Here is a 26,526-nt window from a genome sequence, read left to right as displayed (position 1 = left end):
AGCTGAGCAAATGAGCAAGACCACAGGTCTCATGTTAAAATCTTTTAATGGGGGGGTAGCTAGAGAGGTGGCTCAGCAGTTAAGAGTACTGGCTGCTCTTGCAGAGGACCCAGGCTGGATTCCCAGCACCCACACAGTAGCTCATAATGGCCTGTAATTCCTGTTCCATGGGATCTGCTACCCTCTTGTGGCCTCTACAGGGACCAGGCATACACATGGTGGGCAAACAGACATACATGCAGGCAAAACATTCATACAATATAAATATAAAAGATATAAAAAATTTTTTAAAAACTTTTTTTTTTTTTTTTTTTGGTTTTTCGAGACAGGGTTTCTCTGTGCAGTTTTGCGCCTTTCCTGGAACTCACTTGGTAGACCAGGCTGGCCTCGAACTCACAGAGATCCGCCTGCCTCTGCCTCCCGAGTGCTGGGACTAAAGGCGTGCGTCATAATGATGTTATTATTTTGAATTATGTATTTGTGTCTAAGTCTGTGTGGGTATACACACATGGATGTGGGTACCCACAGAGGCCATAAGCACCAGATGACCCTAGAGCAGGAGTCACAGAGGCTGTGAGCCTCTGGATTTGGCTGCTGGAAACTAAACTCGTGTCCTCTGCAAGAGCAGCAAGTATTCTTAGCCACTGCACAGGTCTAAGCCAGATGGGGTCCCAGTGCTGTGAGCAGAAATGGACACAAGCCCCCATTCCTAATGCAGAAGCTATCTCCAACTGAGAACCGCCTGCAAAGGAAAAATTACTCCAACGGGGTCTCACTGGTTGGGCCCCATGCCCAATAGTAGATGGCCAACACAGAATGAGCTCAATGTTTTAAGAGGTTTTCTGTCACAAAATGCTTTGTCTGGGCTTTTAGTTTGTTTTACCTTACAGGTCTTCTGCTTATATATTATGATTTCCAATGTTGTGTTTTTATGGCATTTCTCTGTGTGCAATGTCTGTCTGTCTGTCTGTCTTTTTTGTGCTGTTCTTTGGCATTTTTCCTTTTTTTGTTTGCTTGTTTTGTTTTTGTCCTATTCTGTTTTGTTGGCTTTTATTTTATCTATTATTATTATTATTATTATTATTATTATTATTATTATTATTTAGATGACTGTTTTCTAATGAGAGAAGGGAAGGGTGTGGATTTGGGGGGGGCAGGAAGGTGGGGAGGATCTAGGAGGAATTGGGGGGAGGGAGACAATACAATATACTGCATGAAAGAAATTTATTTTCAGTTTGTTTGTTTTTGTTTTTTCAAGACAGGGTTTCTCTTTGTAGCCCTTGCTATCCTGGAACTCACTCTATAAACCAAGCTGGCCTCGAACTCCTGCCTCTGCCTCCTGAGGGCTGGGATTAAAAAGACATGTGCCACCACCACCAGGATATTTTCAATTTTAAGAAAGGGGAGAAAAACAAAGTTTCAAAAACCTAAAAAAATAAAAATAAAAGAATAAAAAGACAAAGCTCACTCAGTATATGTCTCAGCGGCCTCAGTGGCCAAACACTTTCTACAGTACAGCAAAAGAAAACCCAAGAGTATTACTCAGCCTTAAGGAAGAAAGTCTGACACATACTGCAACATGGACAAGCCATAAAGACATCCGAAGGACGAAGAGCTATAAACATTACTGTGTTCCACGTGTACGAAATACCTAGATTAAATCATGAAAAGAGAGCAGAATGGTGCCTGGCAGAAGCTAACGGAGGAAAAACAGGAGTTGGTTAATAGGTAATAAATTTCACTTTGGCAAGATAAAAAAGCCTTACAGTTATTCTGTTTCATGACAATGTGAATATACTTGACACTGAGATATGCAGCTGGAAATGGTGACGGGGTTCGGAGAGCTTAGAAGGAGGGAATGGCTAAGACGGCAAACCCTAAGTGTTCTTACCACAATAAAAAAACAGTTGTCGTAGTTTCCTTCTGTTGCTGACCAAAAGCTCCTCATGGAGGAAAGGGTGTATTTGGCTCACACTTCCAGGTCATACACTCCATCACCGAGGGAAGTCAGGGCAGGAATTTCAAAAGCAGGAACCGTGCAGACTACCACTTGCTGGCTCACTCACAGGCTCACACTCGGCCAGCTCTCTCCAGCCTAGAACACCTGCCCAGGGAACGGAGCTGCCCACAAAAGGCTGGGCCCGCCCACATCAATTGGATATGTCCCAAGAACAACACCATAAAGACCATTTCAAATGAGACGTTAATGCTAACTAGGAACAACAATCCATAAGAGAAACAAACCAAAACCCAACAAGAGCATACCACTTCACTCCTGCTAAGACGGCTGTAACGAAGAAGACAGATCCGAGGGTGGGCAGTGCAGGTCAATGTCCTAAGAAGGCACAAGGCCCTGGCTGCTATGTCCAGCCCCAAAAGTACTGATGAGAACGCAAAGCATTCAGGATCCTCACAGATTGATTACTGGCAGGGATATAAGGTAGTATTAAAGCTTCAGAAAGTAGTGTGGCATGTCCTCAAAAAGGCAAACATAACTTTACTGTATGACCTAACAATTCCACTCTTACTTTTCCAAGAGAAATGAAACACAGGTCCAAGAATGTTCATAGCAGCGTTAGTCGTGATAGCTAGAAACTAAACAATTTAGATGCCCACGAACTTGTGAATGCACTGAAATACATACATACATAAAAAGACAGGGCATGACAGTGCACATCCCAAATCCCAGCGACTACAGTGTGAGGCTTACTTGAGACCCAAAGTTCAGAACCAGTACAAGGTGATCCCATTTCAAAAAACACAAGAAGAAAGGAAAAAAAAGGAAAACCAAAGTGCAACAAAGAGGAACTAAGTCTGGCAACATGCTATCAGATGACTGAACTTCACAAAACACTATGCTAAAAGCCAACTACAAGATAACTTAATAATGAAATTAGACTTACAAGTTAGACAAGGGACCCAAGGAAGCCAGCTAGGTTGTTTTTGTTTTTTGCCAGTCAATTTCCATCAACTACTAAGCTAAGTCCGAAAACAGTTAAAAAAAACATATTCACGAAACAAGATTTGGGCCATTTAAATGGCTCAGAGAGCAAATGCGTATGTTACCAGGCCTCAAGTTGAGTTCCATGACTTCCCATTCGACCACAGAACACCTATGATGAAAGGAGAAAACCTCTGACATCTACACACTCATGAGCCCACACATATACACACCAAATAAATAAATGTGGGGGAAAAAAACTTTCGCTGGGCAATGGTGGTGCACGCCTTTAATCCCAGCACTCAGGAGGCAGAGCCAGGCAGATCTCTGTGAGTTTGAGGCCAGCTTGGTCTACAGAGTGAGATCCGGACAGGCACCAAAACTACACAGAGAAACCTGTCTCGAAAAACCGAAAGAAAAAAAATTGAATAGACAAAATAGTAACGATCTTCTTTACAGTTCTTTATAAGTTAAAAAGAAAAATACTGTAGCTGTCCGGTTATATATGTGAAAAAAAGAAATGTCTTTCTAAAAAAAAAAAATCTGGAAACAGGGTCACCCCACCAGCCAGTTCACTGTCCCCAGAACTGGCAAAACGAGACCTCTCTTAGAAGCAGCAGACTTCTGCACATTCTCAACAGAGGGCAGCGTTGAAATCAGCACTGAACTGCCGGCTGCCCGGGAAGCCTGGGCAGAAGGTGCCGACTCAGCAAAAAGCCTTCGCTTCCACTGTCAGAGCCAGACTACAGATCAAATACAGCTAAGCGCGGGAGGGGGGCGCCGAAGGAGGAAGGGCTGCTGCTGCAAGGCACTTTCTAGAGTCAAAGACCCTCCCAGGCACTAAGGTCTCACGCCGTAGCCCTGGCTGTCCTGGAACTCCCAATGTAAACCAAGCTGGCTTTGAACACGGAAGATCTGCCTGCCCCTGTAGGATTAAAGGCCTCCACCACCACGCTCATCAAACATTCTAATTAGTAAAATGCTTCTTTCAGACAGAGCAGAAACCTCACAATCAACCGCTGACCCCCAAGCGGGCCAAAACTAAGCCTCAGACTTCCCCACTCAATCAAAGATATGAGGAAAACGATTTCTACCCCGCCCGCCCTCCTTTACGGGGACGGAATTCACAGACTATTAAACTGAGAGTGTGGCTCAGTGGTACACCCTATATCGCAGAAGCTCCCGGATTCCATCCCAACACGACAAAAACAAACAAATACAAACCTCAGGCAGTCCAAATGATAATTACATCATCACAGGAGCACAACTACAGGACGGTACCACGAAGAAAACAGTGGTTTGGTGTGCTCTGAACCTATACCGGGCTCTTAAAAACCATCAGAATATCAGGCAGGGTGCACGCTGCCTATTTCAAAGCAATCTTTCTTTTTTTTTTTTTTTTTTTTTTTTTTTAACATTTACTTATTGGGGTAGAGGTGTGCTCACGTGCCACAGCAGTGGTGTGGAAGTCAGAGGACAACCTTCGACCATCGTCCGGCGCCTTGACCCGCTGCGCCATCCCCTCGGCCCCATCCAGCCGGTTCCAGCCCCGAGAACCCAGGCACAGAGGGGACGTGACTTGCCCAAGGTCCCACAGTTGACCTTCTAGATTCACGCCCAGGTTTGGTCCAGCCGCCAGGCTGCACTGGAAGAGGAACCGGGCCTCCAGGGCAAGGCCCGGCCGCCAGGCGGGAACCAGGAGCCGCCCCAAGCAGCCAGCCCATCCCCCACTCACCGCAGGGGAAACTGAGGCCTGCAGGAGCCAGGCGGCCCAGCCTCCGAGGCCCGGATTCTGCCTCCCCAGCACCCCAGCCTCTAGAGGAGTGTCACGTCGGGGCCGGGAGGACCTCATTGTAAGGCGCAGTAGGCGACACTCACCTGGAGCTGCGGAACCTTGCCTCAACCTCTCTACTCCTGCCTCGCTTGGCTGTGGCCACGCCCCCTCGTGCCACGCCCACAAAGCTCGCTGAGTCACACAGCGCCCCCTGCCGCGGCGGAGGTGCATAGCAGAACACCTTTCCTCTACTCCACCTCCCAGAAACTGGGGCCTGGAACTGGCTCTACCACTGATTTTTCCCGCCCTCTTTACCTTTCCTTTTTTCTTCTTTCTCAGTCCCTCCTCTACAATACCTTCCTCCCTCCAGTTTCGTCTTTCTTTTTTCTTTTCTTTTTCTTGTTGGATTTTTTTTTTTTTTTTTGGCAACCAGATCACCTCTCTGATTCAGTATTTGTGTACTACACACTGCTGTTCAAAATGTTGAGTGTATGGCAGAACAGACAGAATTTCTGCACCCAAAAGCTTCAGTTCTATTACAAGAGATGACGATAGGGGCTGGGGATTTAGCTCAGTAGTAGAGCACTTGCCTAGCAAGGACAAGGCCCTGGGTTCAGTCCTCAGCTCTGGCGGGGGAAAAAAGAGAGAGATGACGATGATGCACACCTTTATTCTAGACTCAAAAGGCAGAGGCAGGCCAGCTCTCTGTGAGTTCAAGGCCAGTCTGGTCTGCACAGTGATTCCAAGCCAGCTAGGGCTCCTAAGTGACACCCTGTCTCAAAATACAATGACACTAATCCAAAATCCCATCACCCATGGTTGCAACACACAGGACCACCGATAAAGGTCACAAATACGCATACACACCTAACCAAGTTTTCTGATGTTGTTTATCTCTGTGAGGATGTTCACTGTGGAGTAGTGTAGCCTACGAACAGGTGAACAGCAAGGCAGTGAAGGACCTTCTGCTGGCTGGTGTCTCCTGGGGGGGTGCTGGAGTGTTGTTTTGTTTGTGTGTGTGTGTGTGTGTGTGTGTGTGTGTGTGTGTGCTTTGTTTTGTTTTGTTTTTGTCTTTGTGATATTGATGAATCTGTGATCAGTTTATTTCTGAAGACTGGTTACTGAGTGAACCATTGTAAGCATCTATTAATATCATATCCAGAAAACAATAAAACCCATAAGTGTAAGAAAACAGTTACACAAAGACAATTATTTATTATTTCCATCCCTACCCCCAGTGCTAAGGATTAAATCCAAGTTCTTGCACATCCTAGGCAAGCTATGTACCAACAAATTAATAAGTTACCCTTCGTTGACACTACAGTAAGTAACCCCAATACACCCATTGGCTTGCCAAGTTGGACTCTGGTGGAGTCATTAATATGGGCTGTCCTTGGCTCCTTATCAATCTGTCTCTGTTTTTTTTTTTTTTTTTTTTTAAAGATTTACTTATTTTATGTATGAATGTCCTATCTGCAGAAGAGGGCATCAGATCCCATAGGAATGGTTGTGAGCCACCATGTTGTTGCTGGGAGTTGAACTCAGGACCTCTGGAAGAACAGTCTGTGCTCTTAACCGCTGAGCCATCTCTCCAGCCCCCTTATTTGTCTCTTCAGTTTGGAGATTATAAATGTGTACCACCATACTCATCTCTCTCCATCTTCCCAGTATAGTTAGTGAGCAGAAAACAAGGAGTATGACCAGAGTGAGAAAGGACCATGGAAAATAGAAGCAGGAATGACAGGGTAGGTGCCTCATGCAGAATTCTGAGGGAAAACTATTTTACATGTCAACTCAGCCATGCCAAGGATTAGTTCATCAAACACTAGTCTAGACCATTCTAAGAGGGTGTTTTTGAGTAAATGTTAATGATTAAATCAGATTTTGAGGGGCTGGAAGGATGGCTCAGGAGTTAAGAACACTGGCTGCTCTTCAGAGGTCCTGAGTTCAATTCCCAGCACCCGCATGGTGGCTCACAACCATCTGTAATGAGATCGGGCACCCTCTTCTGGTGTGCAGGTTTACATGCAAAGAAAGCACTCATACATAAAATATAAATAAATAAAATTTTTAAAAAAATCAGATTTTGATTAAAGTAGACAGTCTGCTATAATATAGATGGACCTCATTTAGTCAGTTGAAGGACTGACTAAAACAAGACAACTGCCCTCTCCAAGCCAAAAGGAAGCTTCTAGAAGGCCTTCAGATGTAAACTGCAACAAGATTGGCTTCTCCATGGGTCTGCAGCCTAAGGGCTACCCTGATGATTCTAAGCACACAAGCCTCCACAATCATTTAAGCAGTTTCTTTTTACACACACACACACACACACACACACACACACACACACACACACACAATTGTAATCTTTGGAGAACCCAGAAAAAAGCGATTCTTTTCATCCTTTTTTGTAACAGTGAACTATTTTAGTAAGTTAATGCCTATTACTTGGGGACTCATTAAATATCCACTTGAGCACAAGTGGAAAGATAGCCATGCCTTATTAAAAATGAAGAAAGCGGCAACACTCCAGTAGTAAAATATGATTTCATTCACGGTTCTTTAAAAAAAAAAAAAAAAAAAGGAAGAAGAAGGAAAAAAAGAAAAGCCGGCAACGGTGATACACATCTATAATCCCAGCACTCAGGAGGGGGAGGGGGAGGAGCAGCAGCAGCAGCAGCTGCAGAAGTTCAAAGCAGATTGGGCTACAGTGAGGTCCAGGCCAGCTTGGAGTGCTGTCTCACAAACCAAAGAGGAGAGGACTGCGGATGTAGTTTAACTGGTAGATTGCTGCCTGGCACACACAAGCTCTGAGTTCAGACCTCTGTAGTACATAATCTGGGTGAGCTGGCACACATCTGTAGTCCTGGCACTTCCGAGGAGAGGCCTGGAGAATCAAGAGCTCAGATCCACACACCGCTACATAGCAATTATGAGGTCAGCCTGGGATACATGGCACCCTGCCTCAAAAGTAATAATGATAAAGCCAGGCAGTGGTGGTGCCTGCCTTTAATCCCAGCACTCAGGAGGCCGAGGCAGGTGGATCTCTATGAGTTCAGGGCCAGCCTGGCCTACAAAGTGAGTTCCAGGACAGCCAGGACTGTTACACAGAGAAACCAAATAAACAACAACAAAAAGGTAATAATAATAATAAAATAAAAAGAAAGAAAAGAATAAAGTCTCTACGTACACAGATGTGCATTAGTATATCCACCAAAAATATGTAAGCAGAGCCAGTCAATGGCTTAGCTGGTAAAGGCTCTTACCGTGCAAGCCTGACAACCCTGCTTTTAAACTCACAGATGTTTTGGGCTTTCCTAATCTTTCTCTAGAGCCCCTTCGCCGCCATGTGGCTCACCTCCATGCCAGTTTAATCTCCTCTCCAGTCTTCTCTGGACAGCTGCAAGATTTATAGCTTACCTGCCCTGGGTCTTTTTGGAGTTGTTTTGTTTGAATCTAATAAATTGTCCTCAAACTTCCATTTGAGCCCCTTCTTAAATTCTTATTAATGAGAGAGACTAAGAACCCTGATTTTTCCAAGGCTTCTTTCCTGCCTTTTAACCCTTTAACTGATGGAGAAAGTGAACCTATTCCTGCACCCACCCAGAGTGTCAAGCAAACATTTGTCCCTGTCTCCCTGGAGGAAGTCACACAATAGTCTAAATTAAAGTGAAGAATGTCTGTTTGTCCTTCACTGAATAGAGCCAAGATTAACGCACAGGAATATTCAGAAGTGGAACGGCAGAAGACGGGGCAGATACATCTCTGGAGGTGACTTTTGTCTGGGCCGTGCTGGAGCTCAAACTCAGGGCCTTGAGCCTAGGGAAGTGCTCTCTCCCTTAGCCTTGAAGATGGCATTTACGGAGGTATTATTTCATCCCCATGTGAACTGCAAGAATTAAAGAGTCACACCGCCAAGTAAAAACAGACAGTAAGTGCGCTCTTGAGATGATCTAAACATGTACTAAACCACGGGTTACTGGGTAGCCACCCCAACTAAACTGTGGGATTTCTTTACATTATGGATTTGGTGGCAATGAAGTAATTTTGTAATCTGCATCAACATCTTTCTTTAAAAAGGAACGGGAAGTGGCCAAAGAGATGCCTTAGTGCAGGGGTTCTCAACCTCCCTAATGCGGTGACTCTTCAATACGGTTGTTCATGTTGTGGTGACTCCCAACCAGAAAATGACTTTTGTTACTACTTCACAACAATCATAATGTAAATCTCTGTGTTTTCCAGTAGTGTTGGGTGACCCCAGTGAAAGGGTCAGACCCCCAAATGGGTCACAACCCACAGGCTGAGAACCACTGACTTAGTGGTTAAAAGTACTAGCAGTTTCTACCTGAGGATTTCAGTTCTGAGCACCCACACGATGATACTCACAACCTCTACAACTCCAGTTCTGGGGGATATGACGCCCTCTTCTGTCTCTGTGAGCACTGCAGGCAAAACATCAATACACAGAAAATAAAAATAAACCTTAAAAAATATAAAAAAAGAAAAAGAAAAGGGTAGAGTAGAAAAATGTGAAGCATCACAAGTCAGGATGGATACGTTTATCTTTACTTCATCACAACACAAAACACACTTATTGCCCCAGAGTAGAGAGGTAAAATACCCACTGCCTTTAGCCACTACCCAGGAGAAACCCTGGTATGTGCACTCCGGGAAACCTGTTCAGGCAGTATAGGCTCATGAAAGAAATCAGTTAGAAGAGAAAAACCAACAAACCAAATGTCAGTCAACACAGTGCATGCATCTGTAATGAAGGCAAGGGATGTGTTGGGGAATATTATTTTAAGATGTGTTACTTTTGTTTATGTTGCTCTGTGAAGCTGTGTTACTGTGCCTGTCTAAAACACCTGATGGTCTAATAAAGAACTGGCCAATAGTGAGGCAGGAGAAAGGATAGGCAGGGCTGCCAGGCAGAGAGAATATAGAGAGAGAAACCTGGGAGGAGAGATCAAAGAACTAGCCAGAGAAGGAGGAGGACTCCAGAGGCCAGGCACCCGGCTACACAGCAAGTCACGGAGTAAGTAAGATTTACAGAAGCAAGAGAACAGGAAAAGCCCAGAGGCAAAAGGTAGATGGGATAAGTTAAGTTAAGAAAAGCTGGCAAGAAACAAGCCAAACTAAGACTGGACATTTATAATTAAAAGTAAGCCTCCGTGTGTGATCTATTTGGGAGCTGGGTGGCGGGGCCCCCAAAAGGGTAAAAGAAAATCCAACAACAGGATTGATGCAGATCAGTGGTACAACGCTTGTGCCACCAGCTCTCCCAAAAACAACCCTGTCATATCAGTGATAGTTTTACAGGCACGCAGTGGTGAAATGAGTGCCGGCTATCAATACCGGTAAATTTTAGAATTAGTGATGGCAGGTAAAACAATTCTCACAGGAATATTCACAACCTGACACCACCTTCACAAAGTTTTCAAAGCTAGGCCAAAAGTCGCTTAGGACTATGAATGTGTGAACTTAAATGATGAGGCTGGGGGGATGCTCTTCCAGAGGACCCAAGTGCGATTCCTAGCACCCCACATGGCAACACAGGGCCATCTGTAACTCAAATTCCAGATCCCACCCCCTCTTCTAGCCTCCTGGGGCACCCTGCAAATATTTTTAAATATATAAATAAATACCATTTGTACAAAACAACTGTTAACAAAAGCTAGGGTGGAGCTTGTAGCTCAGTGGTAAAGTATTTACCTAGAGTGAGTAATCCCCAGAGTACACACACACACACACACACACACACACACACACACACACACACACACACACACACGATAATAACAGTAACAGCCACTATTGAAGCAGCACTATGGTTCTGGGCTGGACACTTGGCTCACGTCATCCCTCCCCTCCCAGTTCCCGGTCAAACACCTGAGCAACTTGCTTCCCTTCCCTTCCCTTCCCTTCCCACTCTGTAGGGAGAACCGAGAAAGGTCAGCCACCCACCTGGATCACGGACTAGTAAGGGACAAAGTGTCTTGCTGGGAGAGCCACCAACTGTGAATGGGACGCAAGCAGTCTCAGCCTCGGCCAGCCGCACTCACCTGACCAGGAACTTCCGGCCATGGGGATTTTTTTTTCCTGCCCCTCCCCCAGTCTTCCTCCCCAGGGGGTTGCACCTGCCTTTGAGAAGGGAGGTCCGGGAGGATTGTGAACTAAGTCCCAGCAAGTTGCACACCTACCCCTCCTCCCAGAGGCTCAGGCTTAACTTAAACTTTCGGAAATTGGGAGAGTCATTGAATATTTATTATGCCATATCCCTGTGCATTTTTATTGTGGCAGATATACATAACAAAAATAGAGAGTGAGCTTACTATCCTAGGCTTTAATTTGTTTTGTTTTTTGGTTTTGTTTTTCGAGACACAGTTTCTTTATGTAACAGTCCTAGCTGTCCTGGAACTTGCTTTGTAGTGCAGACTGGACTCGAACTCAGAGAGATCCGCCTACCTCTGCCTCCCAAGTGCTGGGATTGAAGGCCTGCAGCGGCGCCAGGACAGCCAGGACTACAAAGAGAGGTCTCACCACTGTGAACAAAAACTTCGGAACAAAAGTTTCGCCTGTGAATGAAAACCGAAAGGAATCTGTAGCTGCTCGTTGGTTTCAGTGTGTGGAGAGATTGGAATGTCACAGGTCCAGAGGTTATAACCTTATCTTCGGCTAAGTTCTGGACCTCAAGACAACCATTCCTTGCCCGCCTCTGTGTCAGAACTAACATCTTGTGACAATGGAAAAAAAACTTTTAGAATCTATTAACTAAGCAGGCAACAAGGTTCCACCAGTCCAAAAACTAAGAATGTGATTAGATAGCATCTTGAGCCTACAGAAAAATTTACCCTACCTGCCCTTCTGATGGACCTTTTCAACCTTGGCTGTCCTAGAACTAGCCCTGTGGTCCAGGCTGGCCTTAAACTCACAGAAATCCACCTGCCTCTGCCTCCCAGCTGCTGGCATTAAAGCGTGCGCCACCACTGCACGGCTATCCCAGCAATGTATTTTAAACTTGCCTTGATTCATGACTTTCTGTGTTCTGTAAGACTTAGGATAACCTTGTGAAACTGCTTCCCCATGGAACACAGAACTGGGGGTAACCTAAACCTGTGTTCCTGGGCCATGGCCACTCAAAATGGCTCCAGAATAAACTATCTCTTATTCCCTTTAAGATGAGAGCTGTAGTTTTGACACTACCTGGACCAGGCTGGCCTCATACCTGTGATTCTCCTGTCTCAGACTCCACGTACTGTGTTTACAGGCACAAGCCAACTCACTCAGCTCATTTTTTTTTAACTTTAAAAAGGTCTTTTGTTGTTGTTGGTTTTGTTTGGTTTTTGATGTTGTTGTTTTGTTTTTTTCAAACAGGGTTTCTCTGTGCAGCTTTGGAGCCTGTCCTGGATCTCACTTTGTAGACCAGGCTAGACTCCAACTCACAGAGATTCACCTGGCTCTGCCTCCCGAGTGTTCTGATTAAAGGTGTGCACCACCACTGCCTGGCTGTTTTTGTTTTTTTGGTTATTTATTTTTAATCACTTATTTGTATTTTATGTACATTGATGTTTGTCTATATATATGTCTGTGTGAGGGTGTCAGATCTCCTAGAACAGAAATTACAGACAGTTGTGAGCTGCCATGTGGTTGCTGGGGTTTGAACCCCGGTCCTCTGGAAGATCAGCCAGTGCTCTTAACCTCTGAGCCATCTCTCCAGCCCCTGTTCTGTTTTGTTTTGTTTTGTTTTTAAGTTAAGAGCACTGGTTGCTCTTCCAGAGGACCCAGGTTCAATTCCCAGCACCCACATGGCAGCTCATAACTGTCTGTAACTCCAGTTCCAGGGGATCTGTCACCCTCACACAGACATACATGTAGGCAAAACACCAATACACATAAAATTGAAGTAAACTTTAAAAGAGAAAACAAATTTATAAGCTAGGAATGGCGGCCCACACTTTTAACTTCAGCATTCAGGAGGCAGAGACGGGTGGATCTCTATGAGTTTGAGGCCAGCCTGGTCTATACTGCTAGCTTCAGGCCAGCCAGAGTTACATAGTTTCCAAAAAACAAAACAAAGAAGAAGATATACAATGATTCTTATTGATCTTGTATTCTGTGATCCTGTTAAATTATACGCTCATTCTATTTGTTGATGTGTTTCTTATGATTTTATATACAGGATCAAGTCAGCTACATTTTGCTTTCTGACCTAATCCTTTGATTTTTTTTTTCTGGTATAATGGCCCCAGCTGGACCCCCCAGCCAAATGTTGACCAAGAGTGTTAAGAATGGGGGGCTGGAGGGAGGGCAGGAGAGATGGCTCAGAGGTTAAGAGCACTGGCTGCTCTTCCGGAGGTCCTGAGTTCAATTCCCAGCAACCACATGGTGGCTCACAACCATCTGTAATGAGATCTGGTGGACATACACACAGACAGGATACTGTGTACATAATAAATAAATCTTTTTTAAAAATGGGGGCTGGAGAGATGGCTCAAAGGTTAAGACCACTGGCTGCTTAAACACTGAGCTGTTCTAGTCCCAGCACCTACAAGGGGCTCACAGTTGTCTGTAATGACCTCTTCTGACCTCCCTGGGCACCAGGCATGCACACAGTACATAGATATGCATGCAGAGAAACACTTGTACACATAAGTGGTTAAGAGTGGAAACTTAGCCGGGCGGTGGTGGCGCACGCCTTTAATCCCAGCACTTGGGAGGCAGAGGCAGGCAGATCTCTGTGAGTTCGAGGCCAGCCTGGAATACCAAGTGAGTCCCAGGAAAGGCACAAAGCTACACAGAGAAACCCGGTCTCGAAAAAAAACAACAAACAAACAAAAAAAAAAACAAAACAAAACAAAAAAAGAGTGGAAACTTAACTAACTAGACAGTAGTGACACACACATTTAATCCCAGCACTTGGGAAGCAGGGGCAGGTGGATCTCTGTGAGTTCAAGGCCAGCCTGGTCTTCAGAGCAAGTTCCAGGACAGCCAAGGGAACACAGAAAAATCCTGTCTTGGAAAAAGCACACACACACACACACACACACACACACACACACACACACACACACACACACACACACAAAGCAATAGACCTATTGTTTTAACTATTCCCTTCCCCCACTTAACTGTCTATAAAAAACAGAAAGAAAAAAAAAAGAGTGGAACCTCTTTCCCTCTTAGAGGAAAGCATCCAGTCTTCCACCATCAGATACGAGGGTCACTGGAATTTTATATACATCCTTGATCATGCTGAGGACGTTCCCTTCCATTCTGTTCCTCGGTGTCAGCTGTCTGTTGTTACTGTGATAAAACATTGTGACCAGAAGCAAGGGCTTACAAAGCTGGTAACTTTATTCACTGAGCCAACTTGCTGGCCCTGTACTTTTTGTTTGTTTGATTTTTATCATGAAATGTTGGATTTTTGTCTAACATTTTTTTTTCTGCAGACGTTGAGGTAAATGTATGGCATTTTCCCACCACTCCTGAATATTAAGATATAATTTCCAGGCCACAACATTAGCCCCTTAGAGGTGTACAAGTCAGTGGTTCTAAGTATCTATAGCATTGTTCACCTAGCATCTTTTTTTCTTTCTTTCTTTCTTTCTTTCTTTCTTTCTTTCTTTCTTTCTTTCTTTCTTTCTTTCTTTCTCTCTCTCTCTCTCTCTCTCTCTCTCTCTCTCTCTCTCTCTCTCTTCTTTCTTTCTTTCTTTCTTTCTGTGTAACTTTGCGCCTTTCTTGGATCTCGCTCTGTAGACCAGGCTGGCCTCGAACTCACAGAGATCTGCCTGCTGGGACTAAAGGCGTGCACCACCACCGCCCGGCTCACCTAGCATCTTAACATGATCCCTGAACCTGTGTCGTCCTGGGAGAAAAGTTTGCACTTGTCATCTGCTCTTCCCTGTTGTCTCTTTCCTGAGCCTCCTGAGAGCTTCTGTTTTACTTTCCATCCTGATGGATTTAACTACTCTGGCTACTGTATGTAAATGGAAATAGCGAATATGTTGTCTTTTGTGTCTAGGCTTCTTTCATTTAACACCCTTTCAAGGCTGGCTCACTTGAGTACATTCATCAGAATTCCCTTCTGACTACTTCAAATGAGTTGGTGCCATGTTTTGTTCATTCATTCATTGGTAGACATCTGAGTTGCTTCCGAGTTTTAATCTTTATAAATAATCCTTCTTTTTTTTTTTTCTTTTTTTTCTTTCTGGTTTTTCAAGACAGGGTTTCTCTGTGTAGTTTTGGTGCCTGTCCTGGATCTCCCTCTGTAGACCAGGCTGGCCTCGAACTCACAGAGATCCTCCTGGCTCTGCCTTCTGAGTGCTGGGATTAAAGGCATGTGCCACCACCGCCCAGCTAAATAATCCTTCTATACACATTCATTCATAAGTATTTGCAAAAACATATACTTTCATTTCTTTTGGGTATTTACTAGTTACTTTTAGTTACTGTGATAAAATAATCACCAGGGCAATTTCAAGAATCCTGTTTAGAGCCAGTCATGGTGGCGCACGCCTTTAATCCCAGCACTTAGGAGACATAGGCAGGTGGATCTCTGTGAGTTTCAGGCATAGAAAGTTCCAGAACAGACAGGGCTGTTGTTGAGAAACTTTGTCTTGATAAAAGGAAGGAAGGAAGGAGGGAGGGAGGGAGGGGAGAGAGAGAGGGAGGGAGAGAGAGAGAGAGAGAGAGAGAGAGAGAGAGAGAGAGAGAGAGAGAGAGAGAGGAGAAAGAGAATCCTGTTTGGACTTAGGATTTCAGAGTGAGAATTCAAAACAGCGACATGGCCCCAGGAAGTTGGCCAATCACATTTCATCACACAATGGAAGGAAGAGCTACTGAGACCCACATACCTTCACTAGGGAACCATGGATGAGAAAAACCTCTCAAGTACCAGGAATTTGGGAGAGCTTATTAAATAGCAAAGAATCCACACTGAAGGGAAACCTTATAAATGTCAGCAACATGATAAGAGGTCTAAATGGAGGTCAGATCTTAATAATCTTTTTTTGGGTTTTTTTTTTGTTTTTTCAAGGCAGGGTTTCTCTGTATAGACTCCAGCTGTCCTGGAGCTCACATTGCAGACCAGGCTGATCTCAAACTCACAGCTATCCCCCTGCCTCTACCTCCTGGATTAAAGGTATGCACCACCACCGCCCCTGTAGATCTTAATAAGCTTTTTTTTTAATTTATTTATTTATTATGTATACAGTGTTCTGCCTGCATGTATGCCTGCAGGCCAGAAGAGGGCACCAGATCTCATTACAGATGGTTGTGAGTCACCCCATGTGGTTGCTGGGAATTGAACTCAGGACCTCTGGAAGAGAACTGAACCAGCCAGTGCTCTTAACCAATAAGCCATCTCACCAGCCCCTGATCTTAATAATCTTAATAAGCACTTAACAGCACACCATGGAATAAAACTGTATCAATGCTCATGGTGTGGGAAAAGCTCCATCTTCATACATATTCAAGAACTCATATAGGAGAAAGACCCTTTTCATATCATGAATGTAAAAAAGAAATGTTAAGCCAGGCAGTAGTGGCACACACCTTGATCCCAGCACTGTGGTGGCAGATGCAGGTGGATCTCTGAATTCAAGGCCAGCCTATTCTACTGAGTAAGTTCCAGAACAGTCAGGGCTACACAGAGAAACCCTGCCTCAAAAAATTAAGAAAAAAAAAGTTAAATCCCAGAGGATCCCTATAGAATAGTGCTGCTCTCTGATCAGAGAAGCTTCTATTGGCATCAGGCAGTGATTAATGCAGAGGCTCACTGATCTGAATTCTGAGAAGGGACTGGTGAGTGCTTAGAACTAAAAAAGACATTTACCCAAATGCCAAGGCTCAGTGGACCTCACAGAAGAGGAGGCTGTGGAATATCCCTTTACACTCTGTGAACATATGATTGGTCTAATAAACAAGCTGACTGGCCAATAGCTGTACAGGATAAAGTTAGGCAGGAAAGCCAAACTCAGAATGTTGGGAAGAAGAAGGATAAAGTCAGGAGAGATGCCAGAAGATGCAGAAAAAGCAGGATGTGTAGAAAATGAGGTAACAAGCCATGAGCCATTCGGCAAAGCATAGATAAGAATATGGGTTAATTTAAGTTGCAAGAGTTAGTTAGTAACAAGCCTGAGCTATGGGCAGAGCATTTGTAATTAATATAAACCACAGTGTGTTTATTTGGGAAATGGCTGCTGGGACAGGAAACTTCCACCTACAAGAGGCAGAAAGAATATAAGAGCTAGAGGATATGAAACTGTCTTCTGGACATGGCATGGCATTACACTCATGAATTCCTAGTGGCTGTGGTGACCTGCCCTATTGCAAGTCTGTCAACCTTCCCACACGGATGAGGGTGGAGCTCTTGAGACTCACTAGCTGAGGAGCTATTGGCCATTAATGGTTGCTGGAGGAAGGAGAGTCCATTTTCTTCAAGGATGTAGCCACTGGTTAGCTTCCCAATAAGTTGGCCCACACTAGAGCAATGTCGCAGTCACTTTAGGAGAGTCCTGACCTGAGTGATGTTATCTTTAAATGTCAGGTAAACTGCTGTTAGAAGAGGCAAGGGGTTGGAGAGATGACAGAGCAGGAAAGAGCACTTGTTCTTTTTTATGGTGGCCCCAGGTTCTGCTACTAGCACCCTCATGGTGGCTCACAACCTTCCTTAACGTCATTCCGAGGAAATCCAAGGCCCTCTTCTGGCTTCCCGGGCCACCAGGCGCACACACACACACACACACACACGCGCACACACACACAGTGCCCTCTTCTGGCTTCCCGGGGCACACACACACACACACACACACACACACACACACACACACACACACACACACAGTGCCCTCTTCTGGCTTCCCGGGGCACCAGGCCCACACACACAGTGCCCAGACATCCATGCAGCAGGCAAGCACTCATACACATAAAGGAAAAAGAAAAAAGCAGGGATGCAGGAAACCAGGTAGAGGTCCTTCTAGTAATGGAGTCTACAATGCCAGGGGCCACAGTGGCAGCGGTGGAGGAGGTGAGAAGCGACTGGACTTTTGATGTGTTGATGGGAGATCCAGCTGACCTGATGTACACGGAGGGAGGGAAGGAAGGAAAGAGGGTAAGAGGAAGTGGGGGTGATAAACTCATGAATCTACAAATTCGTTTCTGAAATGGCCCACATACTTATCATTGTGAGGTTTAAAGGACACGGAATGTGCTAGAACTATCCAAGGCAATTGCCCCACTCCAGTATGAGACAACAGCCTTTCATGATCTTGTTGGCTATTGTTCTAAGAAGCTGTCTATCTTTCTCTCAATGATGTTTTGTTGTTGTTTGGGTTTTTTGTTTTGTTTTGTTTGTTTGTTTTGTTTTGTTTTTGAGACAGGGTTTCTCTGTGTAAAAAAGCCCTGGCTTTCCTGGAACTCACTCTGCAGACCAGGCTGGCCTCAAACACACAGAGATTCACCTGCCTCTGCCTTCCTAGTGCTGGGATTAAAGGTGTGCGCTATCACTGCCTGGCTCTCTCAATAATATTTAATGCCTTTTTTTTTTTCATCTTAAAAAAAAATTAACACTTGGGAGGCAGAACCAGGCGGATCTCTGTGAGTTTGAGGCCAGCCTGGTCTGCAGAGCGAGTTCCAGGACAGGCTCCAAAGCTACACAGAGAAAGCCTGTCTTGAAAAAACAAAACAAAACAAAAAAACAAAAAGTAGGTGAGTATTACAATGTACTGGGATGTATTATGGCATCTTCACACATATATGTTCCTAACCTGTGTTCCTCGTCTTTCCTCTCCCCTGCACCCTCTTCCTGCCTTCCTCTGCTTCCTTATCACATCACCCTCTCTTCCTCACCCCTTCCCTTAGGAGCCCTTCTTTCTGGGCTGGAGGGATGCGTAATGGTTAAGAGCACTTGCTGCACTTTACAGAGGACCTAGGTTCAGTTCCCAGGCCCCTCGTGGTGGCTCACAACCATCTCTAATGCCAGTTCCAGGGAGTCTGATCTCTTTTTGTCCTTGAAGACACCAGTACACATGGTGCGCACACACATACATGAAGGCACAACACTCATACACACAAAATAAAACTAAACAGACCTTTTAAAAAAACATCTCTTTACTCTCATGATTGCCTTTTTAGTTTCAGGACACACACACACACACTAAAATATACACACACGCACACACACAAACACATACAACACACATACAGTTTTTGTTTATTTGTTTTGTTTTGTTTGTTTTTTGGAGACAGGGTTTTCTTATGTTGTTTTTGGTGCCTGTCCTGGATCTCTCTCTGTAGACCAGGCTGGCCTCTGCCTCCTGAGTGTTGGGATTAAAGCTGTACACCACCGCTGCCCGGCATAGTTTTTGTTTTGTTTTGTTTTGTTTTTGTTTTTTGTTTTTTTTTTTCCCGGAGCTGAGGACCGAACCTAGGCCTTGCACTTTCTACGCAAAAGCTCTATCACTGAGCTAAATCTCCAACCCTGTCATAGTTGTTATATGTGTGTGTGTGTGTGTGTGTGTGTGTGTGTGTGTGTGTATACATATATAAATGTTTTATTTTTATTTTTTAAATTTATTTTATGTGCATTGGTGTGAAGGTGTCAGATCCCTTGGAACTGGAGTTACAGTTGTGAGCTGTCATGTGGGTGCTGGGAATTGAATCCCAGTCCTCTGGAAGAGCAGTTAGTGCTCTTAACTGCTGAGTCATCTCTCCAGCCCCCCCCCACATATAGTTTAAATCTAGGCCCTATATGTAAGGAAAGCATACAGAGTTAGTCTTTCTGGGTCTATCTTATTTTATTATAACATATTATTATATGTTATTATCTTATAACATAATGATTTCCAGTTGCATCCATTTTCCAAAACATAAACATCATTTTTTCAATTTCTCTATACCTACATGAAATTCCATTATGTGAGCCAGGCAGTGGTGGCACACGCCTTTAATCCCAGCACTTGGGAGGCAGAAGCAGGCGTATCTCTGTGAGTTCGAGGCCAGCCTGGGCTACAGAGTGAGTTTCAGGAAAGGTGCAAAGTTACACAGAGAGACTCTGTCTCGAAAAACAAAAACAAAAAACAAAAAACAAAAAAAAGCCCCAAAACCAAAACAACAACAACAACAAAAAAAAAAAACAAAACAAACAAAAACGAAATTCCATTATGTACCACATTTTTCTTTACCTAATAATCTGTTGATAGATTTCTGGGCTGATTCTACTTCCTGGGTGTTGTGAACAATATAACAATAAATATGGATGCACATGTATCTCCATGGTGTGTTGACTCAGAGCCCTTCAGGTATAAACTCAAAGTTGGCAGAGCTGGGTCACACAGCAGCTCCGACACAAGGTTTTGAGAAACTTTTACACGCATTTCCATAGTGGCTGTGCCCGTTTACATTCCCACAGTCAATAATTAAGGATTCCTCATCCAGAGCCAGAGGGATGGATGGCTCAGTGGTTAACAGCATGTACTGCTCTTGTAGAGGACCTCCGCTTGGTTCCCAGTACCCAAGTCAGGTGGCTGACAATCACCTACGCAGAACTCCAGCTCTAAGTGAATTGGACACCTCTGGCCTCTGGGGGCACCAGGACACAAATGCACAGATCAACACAGGGACACACACATAAACATAAAATTAAAAGTAAAAAAATACAGAATCTTCTTTCCCCACACCCTACCAACATTTGTTGTCGATTGTTTTCTTAATGATAGCCATTCTGACTGGAGTGAAATTGAGTTCCAAATTAGTTTGGGTTTTTGTTGCTGACTGTTCTGAAACTCACTCTGCAGACCAGGCTGGCCTGAAACTCAAAGATCCACCTGCCTCTGCCTCCCGAGTGCTAGAATTAAAGGTGTGCACCACCACGGTGCAGCCAAAACTAGTTTTAATTTGCATTTCCCTGATGGATAAGAATGTTGTACACATTTTCAAATACTTACTAGCAATTCGTATTTCTTCTCTGGAGCTGCTGGCCATATCCAAAAGCTATACAGACAGCTTCAGGTTTGTGAGCTGTCACCCACACATTGCTACTCCTATCAGGGTCCCTCACCCACACTTCTGTTAGGAATCCCAGTAAAAGCCCCTTGCTTACCGAGTTGGACTTTGGTACCATCATTACTTTGGTCTGACGTAGGTTCCCTTTCCTGGGTGAGTGGACATGTGTCGCCTCTCCTCAGGAAAGGTCTGTCACACGATTGATACGTTCCTTCGATTCCTAGTTTCTTCACAGATTTTATCATGAAGGGACCTGAACTTTGTTACAGCTTTCCCTGCATCAATTGAAAAGGTCCTATGATTTCTTGCAGTATTTTTTTCTTTGAGACAGGATCTTATGTACCCCAAGCTGGCTTCACTTGCTATGTAGCCGAGGATATCGTTAAACTTCAGATTCTTCTGCCTCTACTGGTTTGTGATCATAGGTTTGCACCATCACGACTGACTTGAGCATGCGCTGTCTGTCCTGAAGTCTACTTACGTACAAATTACACTTACTGATTTTTGTATGTCAAACTATCCTTGCATGGCTGGAGTGGGAGTAACTCTATTTCTTTAATTTGCCAAGATCTTATTAAAAATTTTATGTCTGTGTTCATCAAGGAAATCAGTTTCGCAGCATTCTTTTTTGTCACGACCGTATGCATTCTGAGTATTATGATAATGCTTGCTCTTTAGGATGGATTTGGTGGGGTTCCTTCTGTTTCTGGGTGTGTTTTTAAACAGTCTGAAGACCATTGGTGTTAGCTCTTCTTAAAAGGTTCAGTACAATTGGCTGTGAGCTCATCCGCTCATGGACTTTTAGGTGTTGGAAGACTATTTTTTTTTTTTTTTTTTTTTGGAGACAGGGTTCCTCTGTGTAACAGTCCTGGCTGTCCCAGAACTCACTTTGTAGACCAAGCTGCCCTAGAACTCACAGAGATCCGCTGGCCTCTGCCTCTCAAGTGCTGGGGTTAAAGGCATGTGCCACCACCAGGCTATGTTGAGAGACTTTTAATAACTGCTTCAATCTCCTTGCTTGTTATAGGTCTATTTAAATTATTTCTATCCTCTTAATTTTTGTAGATCAATGTGTCTAGGAATTTATCCACCTCTAGATGTTCCAGGTGTTTTGTTTTGTTTTTTTTCCCCTCAGTCATAAGGTTTTAAACCACATGCATGCTTGGTGCTCTTGGCAAACAGAAGAGAGCATCAGACTCTTGGAACTTGAGTTACACACAGTTGTGAGCCACCGCGTGGGTGCTGGGAATTGAACCTGCGTCCTCTGCAAGAACAGCCAGTGCTCTTAACCCCTGAGTTATCTCTCTAGTCCCTTTAATTTTTTAATTCATTTTTTGGATATGTGTGTGAGTGAACGAATGCTATAGCATGTATGTAAGCCAGAAGGCAAGCACGAGGGTTAGTTATCTCGGTGTACCACGTGATGCCTAGGGGTTCAACTCAGGTTCTCAGGCTTGGCTGCAATCTCCATTACCTGCCAAGTCATCTCACCAGGCCCTGACTTTCCTTTGAAGCTATTAGTATTAGTATTGGTGTTATTTTGTGTGTATGTGTGCATGCTCCAGTGTGTATCTGTGTGCGTGTTTATGTCTCAGTGTATGTTTGTATGTGTGTATCTGTATTTGTGTGTGTGTGTATGTGTGTACCTGTATCTCTCTGTGTCTGTGTGTATATCTGTGTGTGTCTGTGAGTGTGTCTATGTGTGTGTCTGTGTGTACCTGTATCTGTGTGTGTGTCCGTGTGTACCTGTATCTCTGTGTGTCTATATGTGTATATTTGTGTGTGTGTCTGTGTGTATACCTCATCTGTGTGTATCTGTGTGTGTCTGTGTGTGTACCTTATCAGTGTGTGTCTGTGTGTCTATGTATGTGCATGTACCTGTATCTGTGTGTGTCTGTATGTGTATATTTGTGTGTGTCTGTGTGTGTATATATTTGTGTGTGTGTCTGTGCATGTATATGTGTGTCTGTGTGTGTCTATGTCTTTGTGTCTATATGTATGTGTGTCTACGTGTGTATCTGTGTGTGTATCTGTGTGTGTGTCTGTATGGATCTGTGTAAACAATGTGGAGGACAACTGAGTCATTTCAATTCTCTCCTCTACCTTTATGCAGGTCCCAGGAACAGAACTCGGGTCACTAGAGTTGGGTGACAAGTGCCTTCACCCACAGAGCCATCCAGCCGCCCTCTATCTCTTCTGACTGATTTTGACTTGAAGTCTACTTTATCCTCTACAAGAACAGCTATGGCAGCTGGCTGTTTCTTTCAACTCACATTTTTTCTGGAAGCTGCTTGCATGCACTTCCTGTTTTTTTTTTTTTTTTTGGTTTTTCGAGACAGGGTTTCTCTGTGTAGCTTTGGTGCCTTTCCTGGAACTCACTTGGTAGCCCAGGCTGGCCTCGAACTCACAGAGATCCGCCTGTCTCTGCCTCCCGAGTGCTGGGATTAAAGGCGTGCGCCACCACCGCCCGGCCTGTTTTTATTTTTTTATTAGGTAGTGTTATTTCCTTCTTGGGTCTCTGAAGGAGTTGAAGATTAGTTAGTTATAGTTGAAAATTAGATAGTTATAGTTATAGTTTTCTTTGTTAAGAATTTCAGGAAAGAAACTCACTAAAGAGGTTTAAGTGTATAAATTTGAAAGACATTACAAGATAGTTCTGTTAGTAATATAAGTTAGGATAGAAAGTGAATCAGGTACATTTTGGACTTACCAAAATAGGATAGATAATGGAATTATTTTCTCTGAATTTGTCAAATACAAATGGACTAGACATTGTTTAGGTATTTATTGCTTGTATATGTGGTATATAGTTATTGTACTTTTGTATATAGTTTTTCTTATATTAGTTATAACTTTTTTCCTTTCTTCTTGTTATTAAAATAGAAAGGGGGAAAAGTTGAAAGAGAAAGAAAATAAACATGATTGAAACCTTACGTCTCCTTAGGAACAGCTGAAGAACATCTCAATGTGAGAAAATTGTCCATTAAAAATGAGCCGGCCGGGGGCTGGAGAGATGGCTCAGAGGTTAAGAGAACTGAACTGACTGCTCTTCCAGAGTTTCTGAGTTCAATTCTTAGCAACCACATGGTGGCTCACAACCATCTGTAATGAGATCTGGTGCCCTCTTCTGGCCTGCAGTCGTACATGCTGTATACATAATAAATAAATCTTAAAAAATAAAAATAAAAATAAAAAAACAAGAGCCGGTCATAAGCAAAATATTTGATTAAGTTTATTGAATGACATTAGATGAATAGGAAACATTAAAAATTTGATACAAGAAAAAGAATAACTACAAAGCCGGGCGGTGGCAGCACATGCCTTTAACCCCAGCACTCAAAAGGCAGAGGCAGGTGGATTTCTGTGAGTTTGAGGCCAGCCTGGTCTGCAGAGTGAGTTCCAGGACAGGCTCCAAAACTACACAGAGAAACCCTGTCTCAAAAATAAATAAATAAATAAATGAATGAATGAATGAAGGAAAGAAGGAAGGAAGGAAGGAAGGACTGTCTTTCTCTTCTCCTGCTCTGTTTGTGGGTGTGTTTACCAATTGTGGGTTTTCAGAGACAAGAGATGGTTGGATCTAGTTTTTCCAACTCGCCAGTGATGGAGACGTGGCTCAGCGGTGAAGAGTGTGCACTGTCTTTCAGAGGACCTGAGCCTGCTTCTCCGCACCAACCGGGCTCTCGCCACAGGAGGATCTGGTCTGAGTGCATCTACCCTCCTGTACATACTCACCACAGACATCCATGCTCCTGTGAGTACCCTCACCTTACTCCTATGAGTACCCTCACCTGTACTCCTGTGAGTACCCTCACCTTACTCCTGTGAGTACCCTCACCATACTCCTGTGAGTACCCTCACCTGTACTCCTGTGAGTACCCTCACCTGTACTCCTGTGAGTACCCTCACCTGTACTCCTGTGAGTACCCTCACCTGTACTCCTGTGAGTACCCTCACCTGTACTCCTGTGAGTACCCTCACCTGTACTCCTGTGAGTACCCTCACCTTACTCCTGTGAGTACCCTCACCTGTACTCCTGTGAGTACCCTCACCTGTACTCCTGTGAGTACCCTCACCTGTACTCCTGTGAGTACCCTCACCTGTACTCCTGTGAGTACCCTCACCTTACTCCTGTGAGTACCCTCACCATACTCCTGTGAGTACCCTCACCATACTCCTGTGAGTACCCTCACCATACTCCTGTGAGTACCCTCACCATACTCCTGTGAGTACCCTCACCATACTCCTGTGAGTACCCTCACCATACTCCTGTGAGTACCCTCACCATACTCCTGTGAGTACCCTCACCATACTCCTGTGAGTACCCTCACCATACTCCTGTGAGTACCCTCACCATACTCCTGTGAGTACCCTCACCATACTCCTGTGAGTACCCTCACCATACTCCTGTGAGTACCCTCACCATACTCCTGTGAGCACCCTCACCATACTCCTGTGAGCACCCTCACCATACTCCTGTGAGTACCCTCACCTTACTCCTGTGAGTACCCTCACCATACTCCTGTGAGTACCCTCACCTGTACTCCTGTGAGTACCCTCACCATACTCCTGTGAGTACCCTCACCATACTCCTATAAGCAACCCCAATGAGCTCACTGGTTCACTGAGTTGGACTCTCGAGTTATCCTTGCTTTCCCCTCTTGTCAGCTCCTTATCTGGGGTGGAGTGGACACTTGTTCTCGCCTCCGCAGGAAGAGTGTCACCCAACACAAATCGCCATTCTCTAAGCACTGCTGTGTATCAAAACGAAGTGTGATCAATTAGACTCGGAGACACAGAATTGGAACATTAAAGAAGTCTAAGAAGCTTGAGGACACCAGCATTTATCTCTGCAGCTAACTACAAGATGCAATTCCACGGCTGCCTCATGCCCCCAGTCCATGCCTTCCTTCTTTGCCATGATTAATGGCTACCCTTGCATTCTGAACTATTAGGCTGGAGAGACGGCTCGGGTGCTAAGAGCACTCACAACTTGGCAGAGGACTCGAGTTCATCCCAGCAGCAGCTTATAACTCCTGTAAGTTCAGGTCCAGGGGCTCCGATGCCCTCTTGGGCTCCTTTGGCATCCACACACATGTGACATAAAGACATAATCATGTAAATAGATTTGAAAATGCTCTTTCGAAAACTGTAATGGCTATTTATACGGGTTAAAGCCACTGGATATCCTTCTAGAGAACTCAGGTTTGATTCCCAGCATCCACACCGCAGTGGCTCACAACTCCCTGTAGCTCCAGCCCCGGGCCATTTGACGCCCTCTCTGGCCCCTGCTGGCACCAGGCACACAAGTGGCCCACGACATATATGCAGGCAAAACACCCATACACATAAAATAAAATACAAATTTGAAAATTGTGAGCCAAAATAAACCCTTCCTTCCAAAGGCAGGGGCAAGGTGGGGGATGGGGGTGGGGAGAAAGACAGGAAGAAGGGGGTAGGTGGAACTAGAGTTTACATTCAGGCTATGGTCATTAACCCAAGATTTTCACAAACATATTTTTACTTTTCTTACTTGTAGAATTGACCTCTAAACAGCTGCCTTGATAACTCGTACAGTTTTAAATCTTTTTTCTTACTGGATCCCTCAGTTAGGTATGAATGCTGTCCATTGTGATAAGAACGTACTATAGGCGCCGGGCGGTGGTGGCACACGCCTTTAATCCCAGCACTTGGGAGGCAGAAGCAGGCGTATCTCTGTGAGTTCGAGGCCAGCCTGGGCTAAAGAGTGAGTTCCAGGAAAGGTGCAAAGCTACACAGAGAAACCCTGTCTCGAAAAAACCAAAAAAAA

The 26,526-nt window shown here is 44.4% G+C and overlaps 1 protein-coding gene across 12 annotated transcripts in view; it reads right to left on the bottom strand.

Annotated features, from left to right (window-relative positions):
* LOC107402604 (nuclear receptor coactivator 5-like) overlaps positions 1–26,526 on the bottom strand; it is an 86,047-nt gene that overhangs the window by 58,578 nt on the left and 943 nt on the right. For 6 of the 12 annotated variants that reach the window (XM_016006671.3, XM_076571754.1, XM_076571755.1 and 3 more), the window contains exon 1: positions 4,820–4,961. The exons of 2 other annotated variants lie outside the window; for them this stretch is intronic. In XM_016006671.3, coding sequence (XP_015862157.3) covers positions 4,820–4,946 — 127 coding nt within the window. In that variant the 5' untranslated portion in view covers positions 4,947–4,961. 4 more of the 12 variants (XM_076571758.1, XM_076571761.1, XM_076571759.1 and 1 more) reach the window with 2 other exon arrangements.

This window comes from Peromyscus maniculatus, chromosome 5 (assembly GCF_049852395.1).
Source record: "Peromyscus maniculatus bairdii isolate BWxNUB_F1_BW_parent chromosome 5, HU_Pman_BW_mat_3.1, whole genome shotgun sequence".
Lineage (NCBI taxonomy): Eukaryota > Metazoa > Chordata > Mammalia > Rodentia > Cricetidae > Peromyscus > Peromyscus maniculatus.
This window is presented reverse-complemented; position numbering and strand designations above follow the sequence as displayed.